This window comes from Poromitra crassiceps (assembly GCF_964638095.1).
Source record: "Poromitra crassiceps genome assembly, chromosome: 15".
NCBI lineage: Eukaryota > Metazoa > Chordata > Actinopteri > Beryciformes > Melamphaidae > Poromitra > Poromitra crassiceps.
This window is the reverse complement of record NC_139634.1, coordinates 34,549,359-34,572,980: the sequence shown is the minus strand read 5'-3', so window position 1 is coordinate 34,572,980 and position 23,622 is coordinate 34,549,359. Positions and strand designations below refer to the sequence as shown.

The 23,622-nt window shown below is 43.8% G+C and overlaps 1 protein-coding gene across 1 annotated transcript in view; it reads right to left on the bottom strand.

Moving 5' to 3' along the window:
• The window catches only part of ldb2a (LIM domain binding 2a), a gene marked incomplete at its 5' end in the record, with an annotated part of 93,050 nt that overhangs the window by 26,578 nt on the left and 42,850 nt on the right, over positions 1-23,622 (bottom strand). The window contains 2 exon segments of the mRNA XM_083651277.1: positions 656-774; positions 777-827. Of these exon segments, the coding sequence (XP_083507403.1) occupies positions 656-774; positions 777-827 (170 nt within the window).

Here is a 23,622-nt window from a genome sequence, read left to right as displayed (position 1 = left end):
CAACCTGAGGGTAAATATGATTCTATCCAGCTTTTACTTGCATCATTTATGTAGCAACACTGATTCATGCAGAAACTAGGACATTTTGAGGACTTCTCATTTTACATGAAGTAGCCAAGTAATTATTGTATTTTATGTTGTAATCGATCTCTTACTGTGCACTCACATCGGGGGCACTTTTGAAATGTTCACACGACGAGATTACAAAAAACAACAACGAGTGAAGCTTTTTTCCGCCTCGGTGTGAACGTACAGTTACACCTTCTGTTGTCATTTTCTTATTTATTAGTGTTTCTTTAAGTTGCCTGAATGTTACTGTTCTACATTGTTATTATTTTGTAAAAAATTATTGATGACGATTGATGACGTCAACAATACTGTAGGAAACATCCATTCCTCCAGAAATCTCCTACTCCTACAGAATTCAATTAAAAATGTAAACAAGCACGCAAATTCACAGATTATCACTGTTGGTATCTCTGACAGCGAGGCTCGAACACACAAAACGAAAGGAGCACGGAAAAAAAAAAGAGGAAAAAAATCAAAGGGTGAAAATGGATTTGATCTTTAACCAGTTAAACGCCTCGGCCCGGTCCATTATCATACCTTGTGATCAATTATTCATGGCGGGACAGCTCTGGGGGTCAGGTGTTACCTTTGTAAACATGGGCTTCCCGTGCTGGGTGACCATGGTGCACTGATCACAGTCCACTGTGATGAGGGAGTTGTGGAAAGACTCCTTGGAGTGTTTGAGGATGTAGTGGAGCTCCGTCACCCCCCCTCGAACACCGTGCTGAAGTAGCGGGGGATCAGGGTCCGGCCGATAGCTGCAGGGAGACAAGACAGAGGGGCTAAATATAGACTGAGAGACCGTGTGTGTGAAACCAACTGGAGGCAAGACAATGTGCTTAACGATGTCCAATAGATGGGAGAGACCAAGGTGGTATTATTAGATACTACGACCACTACTGAGCCTTAATATAACAATAACTGCTGCTGCTAACTACATGTAGGCCTACTAACCCAGTAACAAGAATGGTTGTACTTCTTGTACTATTACTAGTACTAAAACTCTATTTTCATTACACTTATGAAGTAGATTTGTATGGCACTTTTCTGAACAACAAACTGTTCTAAACAAATTAAAATAAGCATGAAGGAGCAGAAAAGTAGGCAGTGGGCCCTACTAAAAAATCCAAAGCACTCGTCTCCATTAGAATTAAAAAGCTTTGATTTCAGATTGGCTTAAGGAGCATTAAGGAGTAAGATTCCAAAACTAGTCCAACCTCAAAAATCATACATGTCCCTCAACAAACGGTAACAAAAACTAGGGCTGGCTATCGCCACTGAATTCCCCATTCGATACGATTCCGGGACACAAGGCCCCGACATGGTTCGATTTCTGATTTGATATAATATACATTTTTACAGATGTTTACTAGATCTAAGAACCAAACCACGCGAGTCTAACGGGGTTAAAGCTTCAAGCATCCATGGAAAAGGGCATGATATTAAAAGATCGATATTGGGATTCATGAATCGATATCAGTTCCTTGAAATAAATATCGATTTGATGAGATCGATATTTTTTGCCTTAACAAAAACACTAACTCCTATCAGTTATTTGCAAGTTCATAAAAGTGAGAGATGAAAGAAAATGTGATGCAAAATGAAGAAGAGATATAGCAGAACAGACAAGAAACTGCTATAGAGAAGGACTTCTATAGTGTTGATGAAGATCATCTTCTAATCTAAACACACAACTGTGTGTTAAAAGCCTTGGAGGAGGCAGGAACAGATCAAATGTTCAAATGAATGATATGGATTGAATACTTTGCTTTTGCTATCTAGCTCTAATTTCTTCACATAAACAACCATTCTCTGTAATGATTACTCTAAGGGCAATCTGGGAAGCCAGAGTCTATTTCGACACGTAAATAGACTCTGGGACAGCCGTACCTTTTTTTTAGGCTTCCTGTACAGCGCGGATCTTCCGCCCGGGACTTCCACTTCCGCACAGCGATGCCTTTTAAAAACATACATTGCGTCGCTTTTATTTTGAATGCTAAACGTCAAAATTTGTATATAACGTTCGGGACCGGAACTCTTATATTCGCCGGTACAACAACAACAGAGCGGCACTGCGCGGAGGCGGAAGTCCGGGCGGAAGATTTCGCGCTGTACAGGAAGCCTAAAAAAAAGATACGGCTGTCCCAGAGTCTATTTACGTGCCAAAATAGACTCTGGCTTCCCAGATTGCTCTAAGGGCACAGGGGTATTGTTATGTCTACTGTCTATTGATTTGGCATTGACCCTTCAACCCAGTCTACAGTTGCACCCTCACTGCATGATGCTCTGCAGAAGCACATCTGCGAATACATTCAAATGTAAATGTAAAATGCAGTTTATATTCAAAATGTGAAAGATTCATTCATCCATATTCTCCGCTCGTCCAGCCTCATTAAGAGCCGAGAGGTGTTCTAATGACGAGGAACATTTACAGTCATTTACAATGTCTCTGCATTGTAATCAACCACTGTTTTGAATCAACTCACTGGGAAATATATTGCATGGAGCTTTCCTGCTGCCCGCGGTCCATTTATGTATCAAGATTCTTAACACAACCGGCACATTCCAGAAACTATTAAATTGTCCTGTTGATATTGATTAGCTATTGATTATGAATGAGTAAAATTCTGGACAGCCTTCGGGGGAAGCTGTTAAAAGAAATTCCCAAAGAAGTCCTTCGTTCTAGCTTGATATTCAAACTGCATCGTCAATTCATAAACTCATTGCCTCGAGAAGAGCCAATTCACAACTGTGGAGTGGGCGTGGCTTCGAAGGTCTGGAGCCAGGCGACCAGCATTCCTTAAAGTGAGTCTAATTTTTCATAAAACAAGTGTCAAATATATCTTCCACTGGTAGAGGTCATTTCACATGTTTCCAACACAAGTGGAACTTAACTGCCTTGAAACAAGTGACAATGGATTTAGGCCGATCACTTGTCCTAAAGTAATGTCACTTTACTTGAAATATTTTTTAAATGAGTGAAACTGCATGGAAAGAAGGGAAGGAGAACTGGCACACTATATTTGCTTATTTTCAGAAATATATGATTTCACGACTGAATTCACTGATAAAAGGAATTATTGAGAGGGACAGCTTTATCAGGAGAATCCTAAAGAGACCAATGAAAACCTGGAGGTGGAGTCGGGGAGGGGGGGGTTGTCTCAGTAGCATCTATTTAGCCCTCAGGCCTCGTCTGGCTTCTATCTCCTCTCTGCTTGTTAGCTTAAAGGAAAACAATAGACGATACAGTAGGAAAGACTTGCATAATATTCTATACAGCATACAGATTTCTGAATATTTGGATGTCTTTTATAAAAACACATTTTAACACCAGGTCCTGCCCTGCATTTTACCAAGCCATTTCCTTCTCAACTTCCAATTGCTAATTCTGCTACTACTGCAACGGAACCTAGGCACAAACTCCTGATCGAGGGTTTCCAAACCATGTTTTGACAAAACTACACATCGCCTCTAACATCAGCACCTTTTCACCTTAACCTCGGCTTCACAGCTCAGGAGTGGTGTTTGTCTTACAGTTCCTCTTCCTCAGTGGCATCGCGAAAAAAAATCCCACCCTACCTCTCCGGCTAAGAAGCTGAAATCCTGCTACATGTCTTCCTATCCGCCAGGCTAGTCAGTGGTTCTCAAACTTTCAAAGGACCCCTAAACTGACACAAATTAGACCACGGACCCCCATTTGATAAGATTTTGTCCCAGGCTCCCCATATGATTTAAGATTTTTGCTTTTAGATGTTTTATTACAGAAAGTGTCTGAATCCCACGACCAAAAATAGTCATATATCCTGTCATTGTGTTACTTATCATAGTGGAAATAAATTATTCCCCTTTTTGCTGGGGACCCCCTGGAATCCCCTCAAGAACCCGTGGGGGTCCCCGGACCCCGCTTTGAGAACCATTGTGCTAGAGTGCGGTAAAGAAAGTACAGTGTCTTCTGTATTAGAGTTACATAATGCTGAGGAAAATCAAATTCAGATGATTGCAGCTGTATGAACTGCAGTACATACACTGAGACATTGACTTTGTGCCACTAGGGGCAGGATTGACAATGAATGGGGACTCGGCAGTAAAGCAGGAATCACTGACTGACTGACCCAAGGGTGGAACTACATCACTGGGGAGGTACACACTACAGCATGTTTACTTTGCTTGTTTAATCTTATGAGTTGTTTTATCTGCTTGTTTGGAGATATTTAATCCTGGAAAATTCACGATTTTTGGCACTTGTTATAGGAAAGATACGACTTTCCCCAAACTCAGTACTACATTAAATAGCTTGTTAAGATGCTATCTTGCAGTGTGTGTGAGGTGGAAGGGGGGGGGGGGGGGGGGGGGACAACTTGTGAGATGTTAATGCTCAGGATTTCGTCAGAATATAAAGCAAGGTTTTCTCCAATGTGCAACTTAATATGTAGATCAGGGATTCTGCAGAGCAGCAACAGAGAACAGCTGCCTCAAACAGCTTTCACTCGGGCAAAAATTGCAGCCTCTTGTGTTTTGGAAATTGCAGGAGTCTATATAGTGTACAGTATTATGATTTGTATTGCTTGTTGATCAGCTGTGCGGAACACACCATGTCATCACTAACACAGCATTTTAGCAACACACTCTCCCTTAAAGAGCCATTCACTAACCCTTATTTATCTAGGTAAGGGCTTTTCGAGACACAAATACTCTTTTCAGCACTGCTTCACACTCACACCCGTTAACACACATGCATACTTGGAAGCAGTCAGGGTTTCCCAGCCTTGCTCAATGCCCCCTCAACAGTAGTTACTGCGAGAGGGGCGAGTATTGATCATTCTCTCAGCTGAACTGGGGATTTCAACCGGCAACCTTTTGCAAACCTTTCTTTCTCCTCAACACTCCTGATCAAATATCAAGGAACAGAACATTTCTATCTGTTATGTAGAATATATGCTATGATAGGATAGGATATATGATATGATATGCCATTTGAGTGGATGCGTTTATCCAAAGCACCATACTGTATGAGTAGGGCTGGGTATCGTTTAAAAAATGACGATACCAGTAATACCAGAACCCTTAAAGCGATACCAATATCAATAGAGGAGTTAATTCAATACCACCCCCCCCCCCCCCCCCCCCCAATATCCACAAGGAATGGAATCATTCAGTTGCATAAAATCACCGCCACAGACTGTATGGGTTGTAGCTGCTGCGGTAGTGGGCCAATAACACATAACATTTGCATAAAATTGAAAACGCTTGCAGTGATTGGTTGTGAGTAAAACCATAACGTACAAATCGGGTTTTTTTCTAGATCTGTGTACAGAAAGGATCGAATGCAGGTATCATTTGACTGGAGGAGTTTCAATAGTACTTGGGTCATCTCCATTCACTCCAATGGACTTTTTTTGTTTTTACCCCACGATAGTTCCCGGAAGTATCAGCAGTTGCAGCAGAACGGACCGTTTGTGATGTACTTTGGAAGGGGTAAGACATTTAAAGATTCTAACTAGGGATGTCAATTTTCGGTTAATTTCACTTTCGATTAACCGACGCTAATAATCGATTAACCTATCGGTTAATTCATAATTTTTTAATATTAATTTTTTTTTTTTTTTTTTTTTTTTTTTTTTTTGTGTCTATTTACTCAATGAACTCATGCCCAAACAAGGCGTGTCTATTTAGATGCTGAAATGTTAATGCTTTTTGTGTTAGAATTTCTAACACAAAAAGCATTAACAAGCATTAACAAAAAGCATCAACATTTCAACACAAATTCTTTTTGTGTTAGAATTTCTAACACAAAAAGCATTAACATTTCAGCATCTAAATAGACACGCCTTGTTTGGGCATGAGCTCATTGAGTAAATAGACCAAAAAAAAAAAAAATTTTTTTTTTTTTTTTTTTTTTTTTTTTAATATTAACTGATAGACCGACAGCAATAACCGAACAACGACGTTAGCGACGGTTAATCGATTAACGGTTAACCGTTGACATCCCTAATTCTAACTGTATCAGCTTTACTTTATGCATTCAAACATACTTCCTGGAACTATTCAGAGAAAAGAGGATTCTACTATTCACCCCCCCACACACACTCACACACACACATACACACACACACACACACAAACACTATAGCTACGTGAGTCACATGACTACCAAGCATTTTGGACTTCCGTTGGCGCCACTCTCTCTTTAAATCACTCTGGTACTTTGTAGGCTACTGGGCTATTTTGATACAGGTCTGGAGTAGCTACTGATACCCAGCCCTACTGTCTGAGCATACTTTTTCTTCCCCTCTTGCATGGAGGATGGTCAAATTGGGAATACCCCCCCCCCCCCTCCCCCCATTCCTACCAAGTGTTAGTGACATGTTCTACCCACTGAGCCATGCAGGACTGTTAAATGAGAGCACAAACAAAACAAGCGTAAATCCTGAGTGTGATTTTGGGATTATGAAGGCAAGTGTGTGTCGGGACTTCCCTCAGCAGCTACTGTAGCTCGTCGCCTGGCGGAACAAGTCTCTGTTCCTCCTGCATTTTCCCGCCCGTCAAATCTGCATCATTAGAACACTGCATGCCGGCGCGCGGGGGGGGGGGGGGGGGGGGGGGGGGGGGGGGGGGTGAGCGGGAGCGCTACATTATCCCGCGTCACATGGCCTCTGATTTCAAGCAGAAATAATCCATCTTAGAGTCAACACTCTGCTGGCTGGAATCATGCTCCAGCTCCAGTCCTTTTTCCCCCAGGGAGGGTGGGGGTGTGTGAGGGTTTGGGGGGTGAAGCCGGGGACTGGAACTTCATTTAGAAATGAAATGTCCCCAAAGACAGTGGCTCAAGCTGCTCCGCCAGGTCTGACCTGGACGGGGGTGTTTCAAACGAGGAGAGAGAGAGAGAGAGAGAGAGAGAGAGAGAGAGAGAGAGAGAGAGAGAGAGAGAGAGAGAGGGAGACAGGGGGTGGTGATGGTATTGGTAGCTGGGCAAGGTGGGTGGAGGGGGGGGGGGTGGGGGGGGATATGTACCCGTGACTGGCATGTTTTTCAAATTCGATAAAGTCAGGCATGACTAAATAAACACATAAAATGTTTGGCACCATGAGCAGTGGCTGGGGGAAGAGAGAGAGAGAGAGAGAGAGAGAGAGAGAGAGAGAGAGAGAGGAAGAGGCTGCAGGCTCTGCTTGGTGCAGATGACTGTGTAAATGATGCTCTCTCTCTCTCTCTCTCCCTTTCTCTCTCTATCACTTGCTCTCTCTCTCTGTCTCTCTCTGTCTCTCTCTCTCTCTCTCTCTATCACTTGCTCTCCTCTCTCTCTCTATCACTTGCTCTCCTCTCTCTCTCTCTCTCTCTCTCTCTCTCGTGCTCGCTCGGCACCACGGTTGAAAAACAAAGTACGTCTAGGAGTGGAGCTGACTGCTAATGCGGAGGAGCTCTGAGGAGAGGAGAGGAGGAGGAGGAGGAGGAGGGGGAGGAGGGTGGTGGGGGGAGAGGGATTGGGACAGAAAAATGAGCGAGGGATGAAAGAGAGAAAGAGAGAGAGAGCGAAGAAAGAGAGGGCTTGTCAAGGAGGGAATGGGGGGAAGAAGACACATTGTGGGGTAACGGAAGGAGAGAGACAGAGAGAGAGAGAGAGAGAGAGAGATGCTCGAGCGATACACCGACGTGCTTCTTGCCTACCTGACCAAGCCAGGAGTTTTGGTAAGAGTCTTCTCAACCAAAACAGGCCCTAATAAAACTCAGCGAGCGTAGCCCAGGGTGACAGAGTGATAGATAAGCATGTAATGGTAGCCATGCTAGCAAGGCTGGGATCATTTCAAGCACAGCAGTCTTATGTTTCTCTTCAGATAGTTTCTGGGCCGGGGTTCAAATCTTTTCTCCTCTACTCCTGTGTTTGCACTTTTAGGCAGTCGGCTGCCTCTCTGTGCTGTGAGCAGGTTTCAGCCTCTCCCTCAAAGGCACTTCGGCAGGGCATGAGGTTGCTGCGGGGATCAAACCCGTGATCTTTCAGGAGTCTGTCTAACCACTGCCGCTGCTGAGGGTCTACAGAGTATATGTAACATTTCAACAGCTTATTAGTGTTGACATTCACCGATTCAACTGTTTAAGAACATACCTAGCCTACATATGACACTAAGTGCAGGGTTAGGGTTAGGGTTAGTTAACAACTACAGACAAAGTGAAACGGTTGAATTGATGAATGTCAACTAATGTTAACTACCGTAATAATAACAATAATAAATATAGCTGAAAGCGGCAATACCAGGGGTTCAAGCCTATTGCCCCCGAAGAGGCTTGAATATCTGTCATATCTGTCATTGGGCCAAATTTCAGGGATTGGCCCAGTGGTATGGATGGTTAAAAAACAGGAAATGAGGTGTTGGTAATATCGCCGAACTTTGGTAGATTAGTATAATTCTTTGTTTCTGAGTAGTGGGTGAGTTTTCTAGCCTAGGTGCAAAATTTGGTTACTGTGGGCCTTAGGGTTTCTGACATATAGACAGTTTTACGGAAGGAAAAGAAGAAGAAGAAGAAGAAGAATAGGAAGAAAGAAACATAAATAGGTCTTCCAGACCCTTCGGGTATGATTGGGTATCAAATGAACACATACTTGAATACACTACTGTATTGTTCATTGCTCCATGGTCAGAAATTAACAGAGGATTCAGGCAAAAAAATCCACTTGAAAGTTCATGAACCTCCTCTGAGATTAAAAATGAAGGGGATAATTAGGAATAGGCCTAATTAGTTTTTTTCTTTCAGCTTGATCACGTTTTTTCCCCGTTTAGTTATCAAATTTTCTCACATCAATGCAACTACTGTCCCTCGTGCGCCACCATAGGTGATTTGTGCGGTAATTTCCAGTCCATACTGGGTGAGAAAAATGGTGCCGGTTTTGATAAAAAAAAAAAAAAAAAGTACAGCCTGAAGAAAGTAGGAAACGTTGGCCCCACACAGCGAAGAAGTAGAAGAAAATTATAACCGACACAAATCACTGCATTAACAAAAAATAAAGACAACAATATGGCAAGAGAGGAAACAATTGAAGGATGGAAGATGGACTGGTTGAAAACAGTCAGAGAGGGGGAAATGGCACCGTCCTCGTCTGCAAGGCCTGCTGTCAGTTTCCAGCAGTGGGCAAGAAGTTAAAGCAAATCTTAAAAGTATACATTTTGTGTTTATTTGCCAAAATGCTATGCAAATGTATTATTTCATACTGAAGTTCAAAAAATTGCCCCAACAAGAACCAAAAATCAGAAAAAAAACTACCCTGCCATCTGCCCTCCTTTTTCACCCTCCTGTTGGCGTCTTAACAACACTTTTTGGGTTTGACTGTTGGAGTTTGCATCGGCCCCTCCCCTGCTGTGGGTGTGTTGGAGAGCGCCGCGCCGGCTACATACAGCTCTACAGTGACGTGACTACATGTGGAATACAATGAACCCGTCACGATGGCAACAACTCTGAAAATAATGCCCAGGTTGAAAATAGGTGCAATTATCCTTTAACAAGCCCTTAGGTTGTACTTAAAGAGATTACCACGCGAACCAACAGAACACAAGCCGAACGAACTTCAAACGGAAATTACTGCCAGTGGACAAAAAAACAAGAAGCCCACACAAAAATACAAGCCCTCAAGCTGCATGGAGAGACCAGACCAGATAAAATAAACCTTTTGTTGGGATCTTTTCCATTTCTGTCCACCTCACCTCTCCATCTCCCTCCCCCTCCGTTCTTCTTCTACTTCTTTTTTTCCACCCCCCTCTCTGCCACCCGGATTGGCCCGCCTTCAGACGCGGGGCACTCCAGAGATACGGATTAGCTGGCACTGGTTTGGGCGAACACGACAAGCAGCATATGCCTCTCAAGTAATGTGTACCCAAACATGCTATTTACAAATAATTAACGTGGTGTTAATTAGTCACATTAATTCATGCCACTTTGTCGGGATTGTTTCCCCCCGTCGGTCCCCAGGACTCCTGCCAGCAACGTGAGCCAGCGACACGGCGACAGCCATTTTTTCAGCTCCGAAGCGAGAGAGCGGGGCGTCAGAAGAAAGAAGGGCCGCTGGCTGGCACACACACACACACACACACACACACGCACACACGTACACTACAGACACACACGTACGTACACACACACACACACACACACACACACACACACACGCACACACACGTACACAGGCTCATACAAATACGGGCACACATTCAACCACATGTGTAGAATAACACAGACACACGACACATGTCCACACCCACACATCTCTGCACCCACACACAATATGTGTGCACGTGTGTGTGTGTGTGTGTGTGTGTGTGTGTGTGAGTTATTGTAAAGAGAGAAGAGAGAGTGCAAGAGAACGTGAGATAGACCATTAGAAATGTTTCTGTGTGTGTGTGTGTGTGTGTGTGTGTGTGTGTGTGTGTGTGTGTGTGTGTGTGTGTGTGTGTGTGTGTGTGTGTGTGTGTGCGCGTAAATGTGTGAAAACATGCAGTCAAGGAAAACAAAACGACGGTTAGTTTGAAAACCTCGCTGCTTTTCCAATGTAATGTAATTTTTTTTAATTGAACAGATTGCAATCATTGCACATGACACACGCTTTGACAATAATAATTAGCACAATGCAAAATTTGTACATAGCTAAACATGCCAGGGGATAGGCTAAATGAATAATGAAAAGGAAAACAACGTAACGCAAATAAAGCGACAACAAAAAACTTTGGTTATGTTTAGGCAAGTAAAACAACTTGGGTGAGGTTAGAATTGGGTTAGGCTTGAATATACAGTAGTAATATACAGTTATTAAAAATCGATACAAATGTGTGAGGATTCAAATCGGTGAGATGAGAAATGAATAGCAATGCTTTTCAGTTTTTTCTTTTACAAAGAATCGCAAATAAGCATTCACTGCAAAGTTTGTTTTGCAGTTATACCCTACCTCCGAAATAAAAAGGGATTCTTTAATTTGAAGAAAAGATCATAAGAAATACAGTATTTTGGGGGGGTTTCATTTCGAAATAATTCAAGTAACGTTTTTCAGTCATAATTTGTCTGCAATCTCATTTTGTAAAAATAAATCACGAGAAAATTGTATCGTGAACTCAGTATGGCCATCGCCTATGGCAGGGATACTCAACTTGTTTTGCCCTGGGGCCACTTTTGCAAAATAACAGGAGGCCAGGGGCCAATTAATAAACAAATATTAATATAAATCTTTCTGTAGCGGATTGTAGGTTTTTAGGGTGTCAGCCGGAGTTTAGTCTCACAATTTTGTGCACACAGGATAGTTGGTTAGGTTAAGTTAAGTTAGTTAAGTACATATACTGTAAGTGCCTGGGCAGCGAGCAGACAGCCATATTTGACAATTTAGCTGCAGCTCAGTCAAATTTTATTTAACATTCGTTTTCAATTGTGAATTAGAAAATGGTCGGGGGGCCACAGTATACAGTATACAGTAGCAGACTCCATGTTGTGCATAAAGCTGATATAGAGACAGTCTGCATGTCTGGGAACGCCCACAAAATGTTAAACGGCTGGCGCACGAGTGGGGTAAAACCGCCAATATATCTCATGGGCTGACTCACCAAAAGACGGTGCTGCGGCTCTAAACTACAGGTTTGGGGGTTCTAGAGCAGAACACAAGACGTCTGCTCAGATGTGCGTTTACTGCGGTGGTTAAATCCCCGATCGTGTCTGCCTGGGGTGGGCTATCAGCTAAATTCTAACTTTGCTGAATGGATAGAACGGGGGTTTTTACCCCACCCTGACCACGCCCCCAGCCAGGCTGAGCCAGCTAACCCAATTGTGGGCGTTCCTAGAGCCTGTATGGGCGTTCCCAGACATGCAAACTGTCTCTATACATGCATGTAGGAAGGTAATATGCAATGCATTTTTGGTTCAGAAACGTTGATATTCCACATATCCATGGATTGTGGAAACATGCAATGGCAACATTTTATTCTGCCTACCATATAGTATCCCTGTATGTATGTGCCTGTGTGTGTGTGTGTGTGTGTGTGTGTGTGTGTGTGTACTGTACGTACATGTGTGCATGCTTGCAGACATGTACTATGTGTGTTGTGTGTTATGTGTGTAGATGTGCAACATGACTGTGTGCAGATATGTGTGTAGTACACGTGTGTATCATGTGTTTATGTGTGTATAGGAGAGCTGTGAAGCTGTAAGATTGGCTGGTTGAATGTAGAGCCTTGTGTGGTGTTCACACACACACACGCACACGCACGCGCACACACACACACACACAGTAATGATGTACCTACAGAGTATATAGGCAGCTAGGCAAACTACTGTATATCCTCCTGTATGCACAGCAAATAAACAACAAAGAAGTACAAATACTGAGCGTACAAATTCCCAGAGTTTCATGCTAAACCAATCATCAAGTGTCAATCCCCTTTTGCATGAAGTTGAGAGTAAGAGGCTGGAGTCATGGCTGGTTGAAATGGTATTAAGTACTAAAGAGAGCATAGAGTAGCTTGGCTGGCAGCCTGTCACTAGACATCCTCCATGTAACAGCAGACCGCATGGAGAGTTCCACTCACCAACTAGAACGACCGCAACGCGGACTTATGCCTCCGCCATTAGTTCATTCTGGAGTCCGAATCGCCATTTGAGGCAAATTGGAAGAGATTCCGTCAAGGCGCTCCTGTGATGTTGCGTTACAGAGCTTGGAAATGGCGTTCGAGAGCTCACCTTGACCTTTGACCTTTGACCACCAAAATCTAATCAGATCATCCTTGAGTCTAAGGCGATGTTTGAGGGAAATTTGATGAAATTCCGTCAAGGCATTCGTGAGATATCGCGTTAACAAGCTGGAAAATGGCGTTTGAGAGGTCACAGTGACCTTGACCTTTGACCAGCAAAATCGAATGAGTTCATCCTTGAGTCCAAGTCGATGTTTGAGACAAGTTTGATTAAATTCCATCAAGGCATTCCTGAGATATCACGTTAACAAGCTTGAAAATGGCGTTTGAGAGGTCACAGTGACCTTGACCTTTGACTTTTGACCACCAAAATCTAATCAGCTCATCCTTGAGTCTAAGTAGATGTTTGAGGCAAATTTGATGAAATTCCATCAAGGTATTCATGAGATATCGCGTTAACAAGCTGGAAAATGGTGTTTGAGAGGTCACAGTGACCTTGACCTTTGACTTTTGACCACAAAAATGTAATCAGTTCATCCTTGAGTCCAAGTCGATGTTTGAGACAAGTTTGATTAAATTCCGTCAAGGCATTCCTGAGATATTGTGTTAACAAGCTTGAAAATGGCGTTCGAGAGGTCACAGTGACCTTGACCTTTGACCACCAAAATCTAATCAGATCATCCTTGAGTCTAAGTCGATGTTTGAGGCAAATTTGATGAAATTCCGTCCAGGCGTTCCTCAGATATCGCGTTAACAAGCTTGAAAATGGCGTTCGAGAGGTCACAGTGACCTTGACCTTTGACCTTTGACCACCAAAATCTAATCAGATCATCCTTGAGTCTAAGTCGATGTTTGAGGCAAATTTGATGAAATTCCGTCCAGGCGTTCCTCAGATATCGCGTTAACAAGCTTGAAAATGGCGTTCAAGAGGTCACAGTGACCTTGACCTTTGACCTTTGACCACCAAAATCTAATCAGATCATCCTTGAGTCTAAGTCGATGTTTGAGGCAAATTTGATGAAATTCCGTCCAGGCGTTCCTCAGATATCGCGTTAACAAGCTTGAAAATGGCGTTCAAGAGGTCACAGTGACCTTGACCTTTGACCTTTGACCACCAAAATCTAATCAGATCATCCTTGAGTCTAAGTCGATGTTTGAGGCAAATTTGATGAAATTCCGTCCAGGCGTTCCTCAGATATCGCGTTAACAAACATCGTACGGACGGACGGACGGAAGGACGTACGGACAACCCGGATCCATAATGCCTCCGGCCTGGCTATCGCCGGCGGAGGCATAAAAAAACACTATAGGCATCCATTTGGGGGAAATAAAGTCATTACCTAGAAGTTATTACCTGAAGCTCATCAATCAATACTTGACACCTGTAAAATATATATACGATCCAGTCTGCCAAGGCTCCATCCTTTAACAAAGTACAATATGATTTGTGTTACATTTTGTGCTATCAGTAGTTTAAAAAAGTAAGAAAAGATGTCACTGTTTTGGCGAACAGCGGGCGGTCGCTCAATTTGGAATTAAAGGAGTCAAACGGAGAGCTCTCAGATTTGTCAGCGCTGCTCGTCCAGGCCGTCCAGCTAGCCGATGATGAAACTGCATCATGCATGGTGGCAGTGTTGGGCAAGTTACTTTCAAAATGTAATATATTACATATTACTAGTTACTTTCATTTGAATGTAATAAGTTACTTTACAATATTACTGTCTGTGTAGAATAACTTGTTACTTATTATTACACTACTTTTGCATTGCTTTCACCAAAATAACAGCAGTAGCAGAATGACATCGCCACCCCGTCGAACCATCCCGAAAAGTAATTTTAACCATCTTGAAGTCAGTGTAAACCACCCAAAATTCTAAATGTTATCCTTTTCCTTTGTTATTGTCATCTATAGTGCATAAAAACGCATGCTTTGATGGGGAAAAAAGTAACTCAATTTGTAACTTGTGTTACTTGACAAAGTAACTGGTATAATATTACTATTTGTAATAAGTTATATTACCGAGTTACTGCTAAAAGTAATATATTACATGTAATATGTTACTTTTGTAATGACTTACCCCCAAAACTGCATGCTGGAGTATAGCTGACAGAATCAAGCTGAATTAAAAAGAGGGGAGGAAGTCAGGAGAGATACTCTGTGGGCGATTATGCAGCAAATGCAACTCTCCGCACTGCAGGAGAGAAGGCATGGAAATGAGAAGGGAGAGCAAGGAGAAATTGTAGATGATCCACAATGTCTGCATCGTGCAAACAGTCATCAGACAGACAGTCACCGGCTGAGCTCAGGGCGCCCGGTGTGGCTCCACAGAGGCAAGGCACTAACACTGCTGGGGTTAGGGGTTCAAATCCTCATGTCATGTCATGATCAATTATGGTTACTAGAAACTTTGTGGTCTGTCTGTCCGTATGTCCCCGCAAAAGAAAGAAAGAAAGAAAGAGGCCAGGTCGCTGAAAGAGTGGCCAGGTCGCCTATGATGTCATACACTTCAAAGCCAGCAGAATCTTCACAGGCAGGTCCTAGAAGTCCTGGAAACCCCACAGAGAGGATGTCATGATGTCATAATGTGGGTGTCAAAAACAAGGTCGCAGATGATGTCACACCAATGACATCACTGATGACAACATCACATCACAATTGCTTGAGTGACATCACTTTATATAGCTTTGTCAGTCAGAGTTTGATGTCATCCACTCCATTGTGATGTTACCCACTCCATTGTGAAACCCCCTTTTAGCCAATCGGCATGAACACAAACACACAAACACACACACACAAACACACACACACACACACACACAAACACACAAACACACACACACCCTTCCTGCCAGATTTCAGCGAAAACTGCCCGCTAAAGCATGGTGAACGAAATGCAGTGACCGCCCTAGTTTTTTTTTTTACTTATGATTTTATTGGTCTTTCAATAAACATATAAAACAAACAAAAAACATAGAAAACACAAAAACAGATGGCATATTCGTACAAACATATAGGCATTCATTCACATACAGTTCCAGTTTTATACATGATTACAAATAATGGTTAAATTAGCTTTCTTCAGTTAATGGTAGCAAAGACTTTAAGGCAATAAGATTAATAGAAAAAAGGGGAAGAGGGGGGAGAGGCCCCCATTTTTAAGTGTCCTTAGTCGTTTCTTCTACATAGTCGATCCATTTTCCCCATTTCTTCTCAAACCCCACTACATTTAGTCTTAGGATGAAAGTGAGCTTTTCCGTTTGAAAAATGTCAGTGACTATTTGAAACCAATTTTCCATGCTTGGGGGATCCGTTTGCAGCCATTTACGTGTGATGGCCTTTTTCCCTGCCACTATAAAGACTTTCAATAAATAAGCATCACTCCTCGGGATGTCATCCGGAATGTCCCCTAGGCACAAGGTGAGGCAAGTATTCGGTATTTGTAATTTCAAGATCTCTCGTATTTTGTCCCAAAGACCACTCCAAAAAGGCACCACTCTTGGACACCCCCAAAAAACATGGAAATGGTTAGCCTCCCCCCCAACACAGTTCGACCGCCCTAGTTTTGACATTTGTTTAGGCCTTTATTTGGCTTGGTAGCATGGTAAGACTTTGTGTTGTGTGTTAGATCTGACAGGTAATCAGACAAACGGGATCATTGTCGAAAGCCAATGTACTGAAGGCTATACTGTTTGTAGCCCATGCTTTACGCCACAATATGAACCTTTTCTAAATGTCTTCTCTATATTGTTAGATTTGTAGACATAGCTGATGCTGATGCAATTTCAATGAGCGAGTCTGGGCTCAGGTCTTCAGTCTCTCCGTCCCCAAGCCAAGGCCAGCCTGGAGCTCACTCACTTCATAACCGATGGTGATGCTGAAGAAAACTCACCAAGCAACCTGAGAAGAACCAAGTAGATCAACAGACTCAGATAGATGCTATTGATTTTTTCCAGCGTGTATAGCAACCAATGCGTGTTTAGACCTACAGTATGTGCCGTAATCAATAGAGTAGGCTAAAAATACGATTACATAGATTATTAGTCCTCAGTGTAAGCTACTGTTGATGATGGCTGAGAGGCGAGATGTGTGGATGAAAAGCAAGCTGACATATTGATCTGGGGGCGTAATCGATGACTGAGGCGAGCCGAGCTACTTGGCAAACAAATGTCTGTCTTCATCGACTCATAACTCATATCTAAATACCCATAGAGCTGCTGCTGCTACTGGATCAACAGGGAAGAGCCCAGGCAGGACATCATTGGCAACCTGATTAAGTCAACTCAAGATCAATGGGGGGGTGTGTGTGTGTGTGTGTGTGTGTGTGTGTGTGTGTGTGTGTGTGTGTGTGTGTGTGTGTGTGTGTGTGTGTGTGTGTGTGTGTGTGTGTGTGTGTGTGTGTGTGTGTCATGTAACAACACTACACAGATATTTATTTTTTCTGGATCCCCCCCAATTTTCTCCCCAATTGTACTAGGCCAATTCCGCCTGCTGTCCTGGTCGTTGCTCCACCCCCTCTGCCGATCTGGAGAGAGTCATAGACTAGCACATGCTTCCTCCAATACATATATGCAGTCAGCAGCTGCTTCTTTTCAACTGACAGCGAGGAGTTTCACAGGCAGGACACAGCATGTGGGAGGATCACGCTATTCCCCCCAGTTCCCCTCCCCCCCAAACATGTGCCCCGACCGGCCAGGTGAGGTACTATAGCGACCAGGATACATACATGTAAATTACATGTATGTATCCTGGTCGCTATAGTACCTCCTCGGCTTATGGCGCAGACACACTGGAAATGGAAGCGACACAACACGTCACAGAAGCATTGAGTAGGAGCCTGGCCATTCACACCAGAAGTGCTCCGTTTTACTCCGCGCCCGTCACAACTTGTACTGACTTCATGCCCGGCTGCACGTGGGCGATCGCGTCAAAAATAGAGCAGACGCGGAAACTCCGGCTGCAGGACGCGAGACGGACGGGACGCACCGCGGCCGGTGTGATCGGTCTAAACTGTTAACAAGGACGCCGAAATGAAACTGCCTACGCATCGCGTCGCTTCCGCGCCGGATCCGTTTCCAGTGTTTCTGGGCTGTTAGGGTGCGTTCGTAAATGTCACTCTGAAGCGCACAGAGCGCACTCTGGCACAAACTGGACCGTTGGTAAATTGGGTCGGGAGCGCTGTTGTAATCCAGCGTTGGGTTATTTAGACCACTACACTCTCAGAGTGGCAGAGCGCACTCTGGGCACTCCGTCTGAGGAGACGGAGCAGCAGTGCCCCCAAGAGATGATGAACTGCTAAAATGGTTTAAAAACACAAACGAAGAGAAGAGAAGGGAGGAGAGAAGCAGAGAGCAGAGAAGAGTGAACTGTTATGCAGTGTTTGGAATAACGCCGTTTAAAAGAACGGCGTTAGGTAACGCCGTTATTTTTTCAGTAACGGGGTAATCTAACTAATTACTGTTTCCGTCGTTACAACGCCGTTATCGTTACTGAACGCTAAATGCGGTGCGTTACTATGAAATGATTGAGTAAACTACCCGTAGCCTACACTAGTGTTGTCAAGTGAGGAGACCGGGTGGGTTATAACGAGATAAACGATTATGATTGGCTAAGGCAGAGTCATGTGTTTCATGGTAGCCAATCGGAGCCAGTGTTACACACGAGCCAGGAGTCAGGACACGGGCGACACACACACAGACACACCAAACAGATTCGAGGAAGCAGCAGAAATGGCGAGTCCGGAGTAGAGAGCTGCGCGGGGCTGACATTTCGGCCCAGCCCTCCCCGGCCCGTGACATGCAGACCCGTGCCCGATCAAGCCCGTTGCGAGGCCCGAAGCCAATATTACGATATAATGACACATCTCTCTCCCTCTCTGTTCCGCGTGCTGCGTCGCCGCGCGGCCGTCCTGCGCAGCCTCTCTCTGTCTGTCTCTCTGACTCTCTCTCTCTCTCTCTGTGTTCGGGAGCTGTCCGCTCGCTGTACATGGACGGACAGGGTCTGTGTGTGGCTATGGGAGTGTCTGTGCACCTCTCCTCCTCTTTGTCTGACTGTGCTCCGCTGTGTAAAATCAAGCGAGTACGCTAATACAACATTATTTAATTGAATTATTGAAACGGCCTGACCCCGGACCTATTAATTCAAAATAAATAAAAAACAAGCCCGGCCTCGGCCCGTTTTGGTCGGCCTGAGGGGCCCGTGAGGGTACCCTCAGGTTTGCAGCAATCCATGAAAATTTGGCATTTTCAAGGTGGAGATGACGCAAATAGTTACTTTCCCTGGTAACTAGTTACTTTTATTATAGAGTAATTCAGTTACTAACTCAGTTACTTTTTGGAACAAGTAGTGAGTAACTATAACTAATTACTTTTTTAAAGTAACGTTCCCAACACTGCTGTTATGTACAGTATGTGTAGCAGTTAGCTAACTGCTAGCTAGTAGCCTGCATTTCTCAAACTTATGATATGACCCATTCGTTAATTCATACACAAAGTGCACGCACGCTCGGCTTTAGTGTAGAGCGTCAGATGGGATTTACAAACACACCCTTTATCTGGCTTCCCACCCACAGACATGGCTAATTATGCCGGAGGTAACACGGGGGCTCGAACCTGCGACCCTCATGTTGGTAGGCAGGGAATCTACCGCTGTATACTACACGGGACACTCCCACAGATATCTTCCTAATTCAGTAGCAAAAGGGTTAAAAATACACAGACAGCAGCAGATATATTCAAGAGGCACTCATACACAATATAGGGCCTGTGCGCGCACGCACACGCACACACGCACACACACACACACACAGAGAGAATGTGGGAATCACTGCCCAGAACATGAAATATTCATCAGTCATAAAACTTTAATTCAATCTCTCTCTCTCTCTCTCTCTCTCTCTCTCTCTCTCTCTCTCTCTCTCTCTCTCTCTCTCTCTCTCTCTCTCTCTCTCTCTCTCTCTCTCTCTCTCTCTCTCTCTCTCTCTCTCCCTCCCTCTCTCTCTCTCCTGTCATTTTGGGGGTTGCTGTATAGTAAACCTCTCTTTGCCTATCTATTTTGTGAGGTAAACACTTTAGCCCACTGTTCCTGCAATGAAAGCAATAAGGGGGTTTCATTAAAACCCCTTCGCACAATTGTACACATGCATTAGCCAAAGCGCATCATTAAGAAGCCGCCATGTTTCAGATGGAGGAAACCGCTATTCACATAGTTCACAATTACATTTCAAAAGCAAAGCTAGTGGGTGGCGAGCAAGGCGCATTTTACTTTGAATACTGTAATGGCGAGTTTCAGAAGTGTCGTCTTATCAAAGTTATGGTCATTCAAACAACGCTCTCACCCAGTGTGACTTCATGAGGGTAACAGTCAAATAAGCTTTGATTCCTAGACCAATAGTGAGGGCGGAGTGCAATGGAGGGGGGTCAAAGCTGGACAACAGATGACACAATATCTCTTTGACCATTCACTGATAAAACAAACGTATGCTGTAATCTATTTCCCCCATAATTCATACATCCATACATTCTCCTAAACATGTTCTTGAGTTGAAACTGTATATAATGTCCATCTTCTGTATCCTATGCTGCAGCAACCGAAGATCAAGATTCATCTCATCTTCAGTCAGGGCTGGAATAACCTTTTTTATGTTTTGTTTTCGGGTTTTCTGTTTGTTTGTTTGTTTTTTGTTTTGCTGTGCTTACTGAGCAGAGATTACAGTAAGACTGAGCAACAAACAACAGCTTTGAGTGTTATTCAGAAGGACTACTGACATGACACTGACTCCAAACTGGAAGTAATTCACACAGACCAGTTCTGAATGAGCAGCCTGCCTTCAGTGTGACTTTGCCAGCTGAAAAGCGAGCAAGATAGGAAAGAGAACCAGGTTTTCTTCTCAGGAAGAGAAGGTCTGGTTGTCCCAGCAGCTCTATTTTAACATTGTCTGTTTTGAAGGATCTCACCATGAAATACCCATCACATCTGAATAAAGGCTTTGACAATCTGTGCCACAAGAGTGCCTTGGACGTTTCTTCTTTCCGTTTTTATTCTCCTTCTACACAAAGAAATGACATGCAGCAGGAACATGGTGGACCAGTCTACCCTCCCTGGTCATATAATGGCTACCAAGCGCAGTGGAGAAAATCTACAGTAAACAGTCATCTCTGTGTGGACAACAACACTGAGCAGATGAATGAAAATGTCACGTACTTTATTACGTGACTTCAACATCACCGTTTTAATTTCTTTTAGAACCGCGCCATTTTCGGAGGTGCGGTCGGTTAGAAATGAGGAATATTATTGCCGTTTCCCAGATGGACCTTCTGTCTGACACAGCTCTTCTGAACTGCTTGTGTGGTAGTTTATTTTATTTTATTTGTAGTGTGATCAAACATAAGCAGCAAACAGGGAGCAAAGTGATAAAAAAAAAAACTGTGCTAAAGTATGATGATAAAAAAAATATGCAAATTAGCAATTTGTTTAGGTGAGATACGGTAAAACGTAAATAAACCAACCGCCGTATTAACACATCTCACCTTAAACTACATTTAGCATTTTGTGAGAGGACACAGCAGATTGACACTGACAAACAAACAAGAAAATAAACAACGTAAACAACAGCACTGTGTGTCGCTGGCAACATGCCGCCGGCTGAATACTGATGGAAATTCACACTGGAAGGAAATCCAGATACGTCTTTGTCTCGTTCTCCCAACATCTGCGGACCGCTTTCGACTGAACGGACCTCTATCATTTTGACTTGCCCAGCTGAAAACTGGGGAGGGAGAGAGAGAGAGAGAGAGAGAGAGAGAGCAACTCAAACAGAAAAAGAGCAAGAGGAACAGCAGGGGAGAGCAAATGAGAGAGGAAAGGAGTGTAAAAAGAGAGAGACAGAGGGAGAGAGAGAGCAGAGAGAGAAAGGGTAAAAAAGAGAGATGGAGGAGAGGGAGAGAGAGAGAGACGCATCTCCAGTCACCCTCATCCACCCTCACGCCACGCCTGGATGGTGTCTGTTTGGGCAGAGAGGAGAGAGGAGAGGAGAGGAGAGATGGGGGGAGATGAGCGGAGGGGGGTTGCGGGGGTAGGAAGTATTGGGGGGGGGGGGGGGTGTATGGTGTGTGGGGGGTGTATATCCCCTGGAGGCCAAGCCTCATCCCCTCTTCACCTCAATCCATAATTCAACAGGGGCTGCCCCCCCCAGCCCAGCCCCCCCCCCCCCCCCCCCCCTCCTCCAGGGCACAGCCCCGCAGGGAGGACACAACACGCAGAAGAGGAAGAGAAGAAGAGACAAAGCACCCCCCCCCCACACACACACATTGTGTACACACGCTACCACTATAACCACAGCAAAGTCAACGCGAAACAATGTCCATTTAGCATCCAAACCGTAACCATGGCGACAGGTAAACACATCATAACAAATACACCATGTGTCACCGTGTGGTGATGCTGCGGAGAGATGCATCATTCCCCCCGAAGTCCCGTCAACATCCAATCAGCTGTGTGTGAGGGATTTTGTGCACGGCAAACAAACAAACACCCCCCCCCCCCCCCCCCCCCCCCCACACACACACACACACACACACACACTGTGAAGGACAAAAAAACATTTTGCACAGTTTAAAATGCTACACCAGTTATCCTCAACCTTTTTCATATCAAGGACATCATTTAGTCCACATTAAAGCCACAGAGTGCAATTTGATGAGATTTTATCCTGTGTTGTCACAGTACCCAAATCTGAGAATATTTTTTATTGTCATACGGTTTTATCCAAAATCCCATGACTATCTGTATTGTAGGTAGAGAGATAACTATGACCAAAACACTCATTCTTTGACATTCTCTAATTGTGTTAACTTCATACTGTATAGATGCAATAATGGTGACAATTAGTCAATTTGCTGGAGACCCCCTGGAACCTTCTCAAGGACCCCTGGTGGTCCCCGGACCCCACATTGAGAACCACTGTGCTATACTATAGAGAGGCAAAGTGACTGCCTACTTCCTGCTTCAGCAGCACTGTACCAGAGATTTTCATCCGCCATTGATTTTCCCATAGACATTTTGTAAAATGCTTATAAAAATAGTTTTACTTGTTCAAACCAAACGGTTCAGATATATTTAGAAACAGGAGAGACTGCAACATTTCACTCAGACCAAAACATTAAAATAAATTGCTTGATTTAAATAACATATTTTTTCAATGTCGTTTTTTTAAGTTTTGGTCCGAGTGAAATGTTCTACGGTCTCTCCCGATTCTAAATATAGCTGAACCATTTGGTTTGACAAAGTAAAACTATTTTTTATAAGCATTTTACGAACAGTGTATGGGAAAATAAAATCGGATCAAAATCTCTGGTACAGTGCTGAAGCAGGAAGTAGGTAGTCACTTTGGCTCTGTATACTCTTCACATTGGTATCGTCACTGAGTGATGATACAACTTAACATCTCTCTCACACACAGAGATAATGATAATCGAGCGCCGATCTAAAAGAGGCACCGATACGAGGAGGCACTCAACAGATTACCGAGGAGGGAGGGGGGAGCTCCCACTCTCGCTCCCCCCCTTCTCTCCGAGGTGGTGAAATAGACACAGAGGTGGATGTGTGTGTGTGTGTGTGTGTGTGTGTGTGTGTGGGCGTATGTGCGTGTGTGTGTTGCCCTGAAGGTGTGTGTTGTAAACCCTTGCCACAGTGTGTGTAGGTAGTAGGTAGACGTAGAGTGTATCAGCTGTGTGTCTTGAAAATCACAAGAAAACGGCATAGAGAGGCAAAGTGACCGCCTACTTCCTGCTTCAGCACTGTACCAGAGATTTTCATCCGCCATTTATTTTCCCATACACATTTCGTAAAATGCGTATAAAAATAGTTGTACTGGTTCAAACCAAACGGTACAGATATATTTAGAAA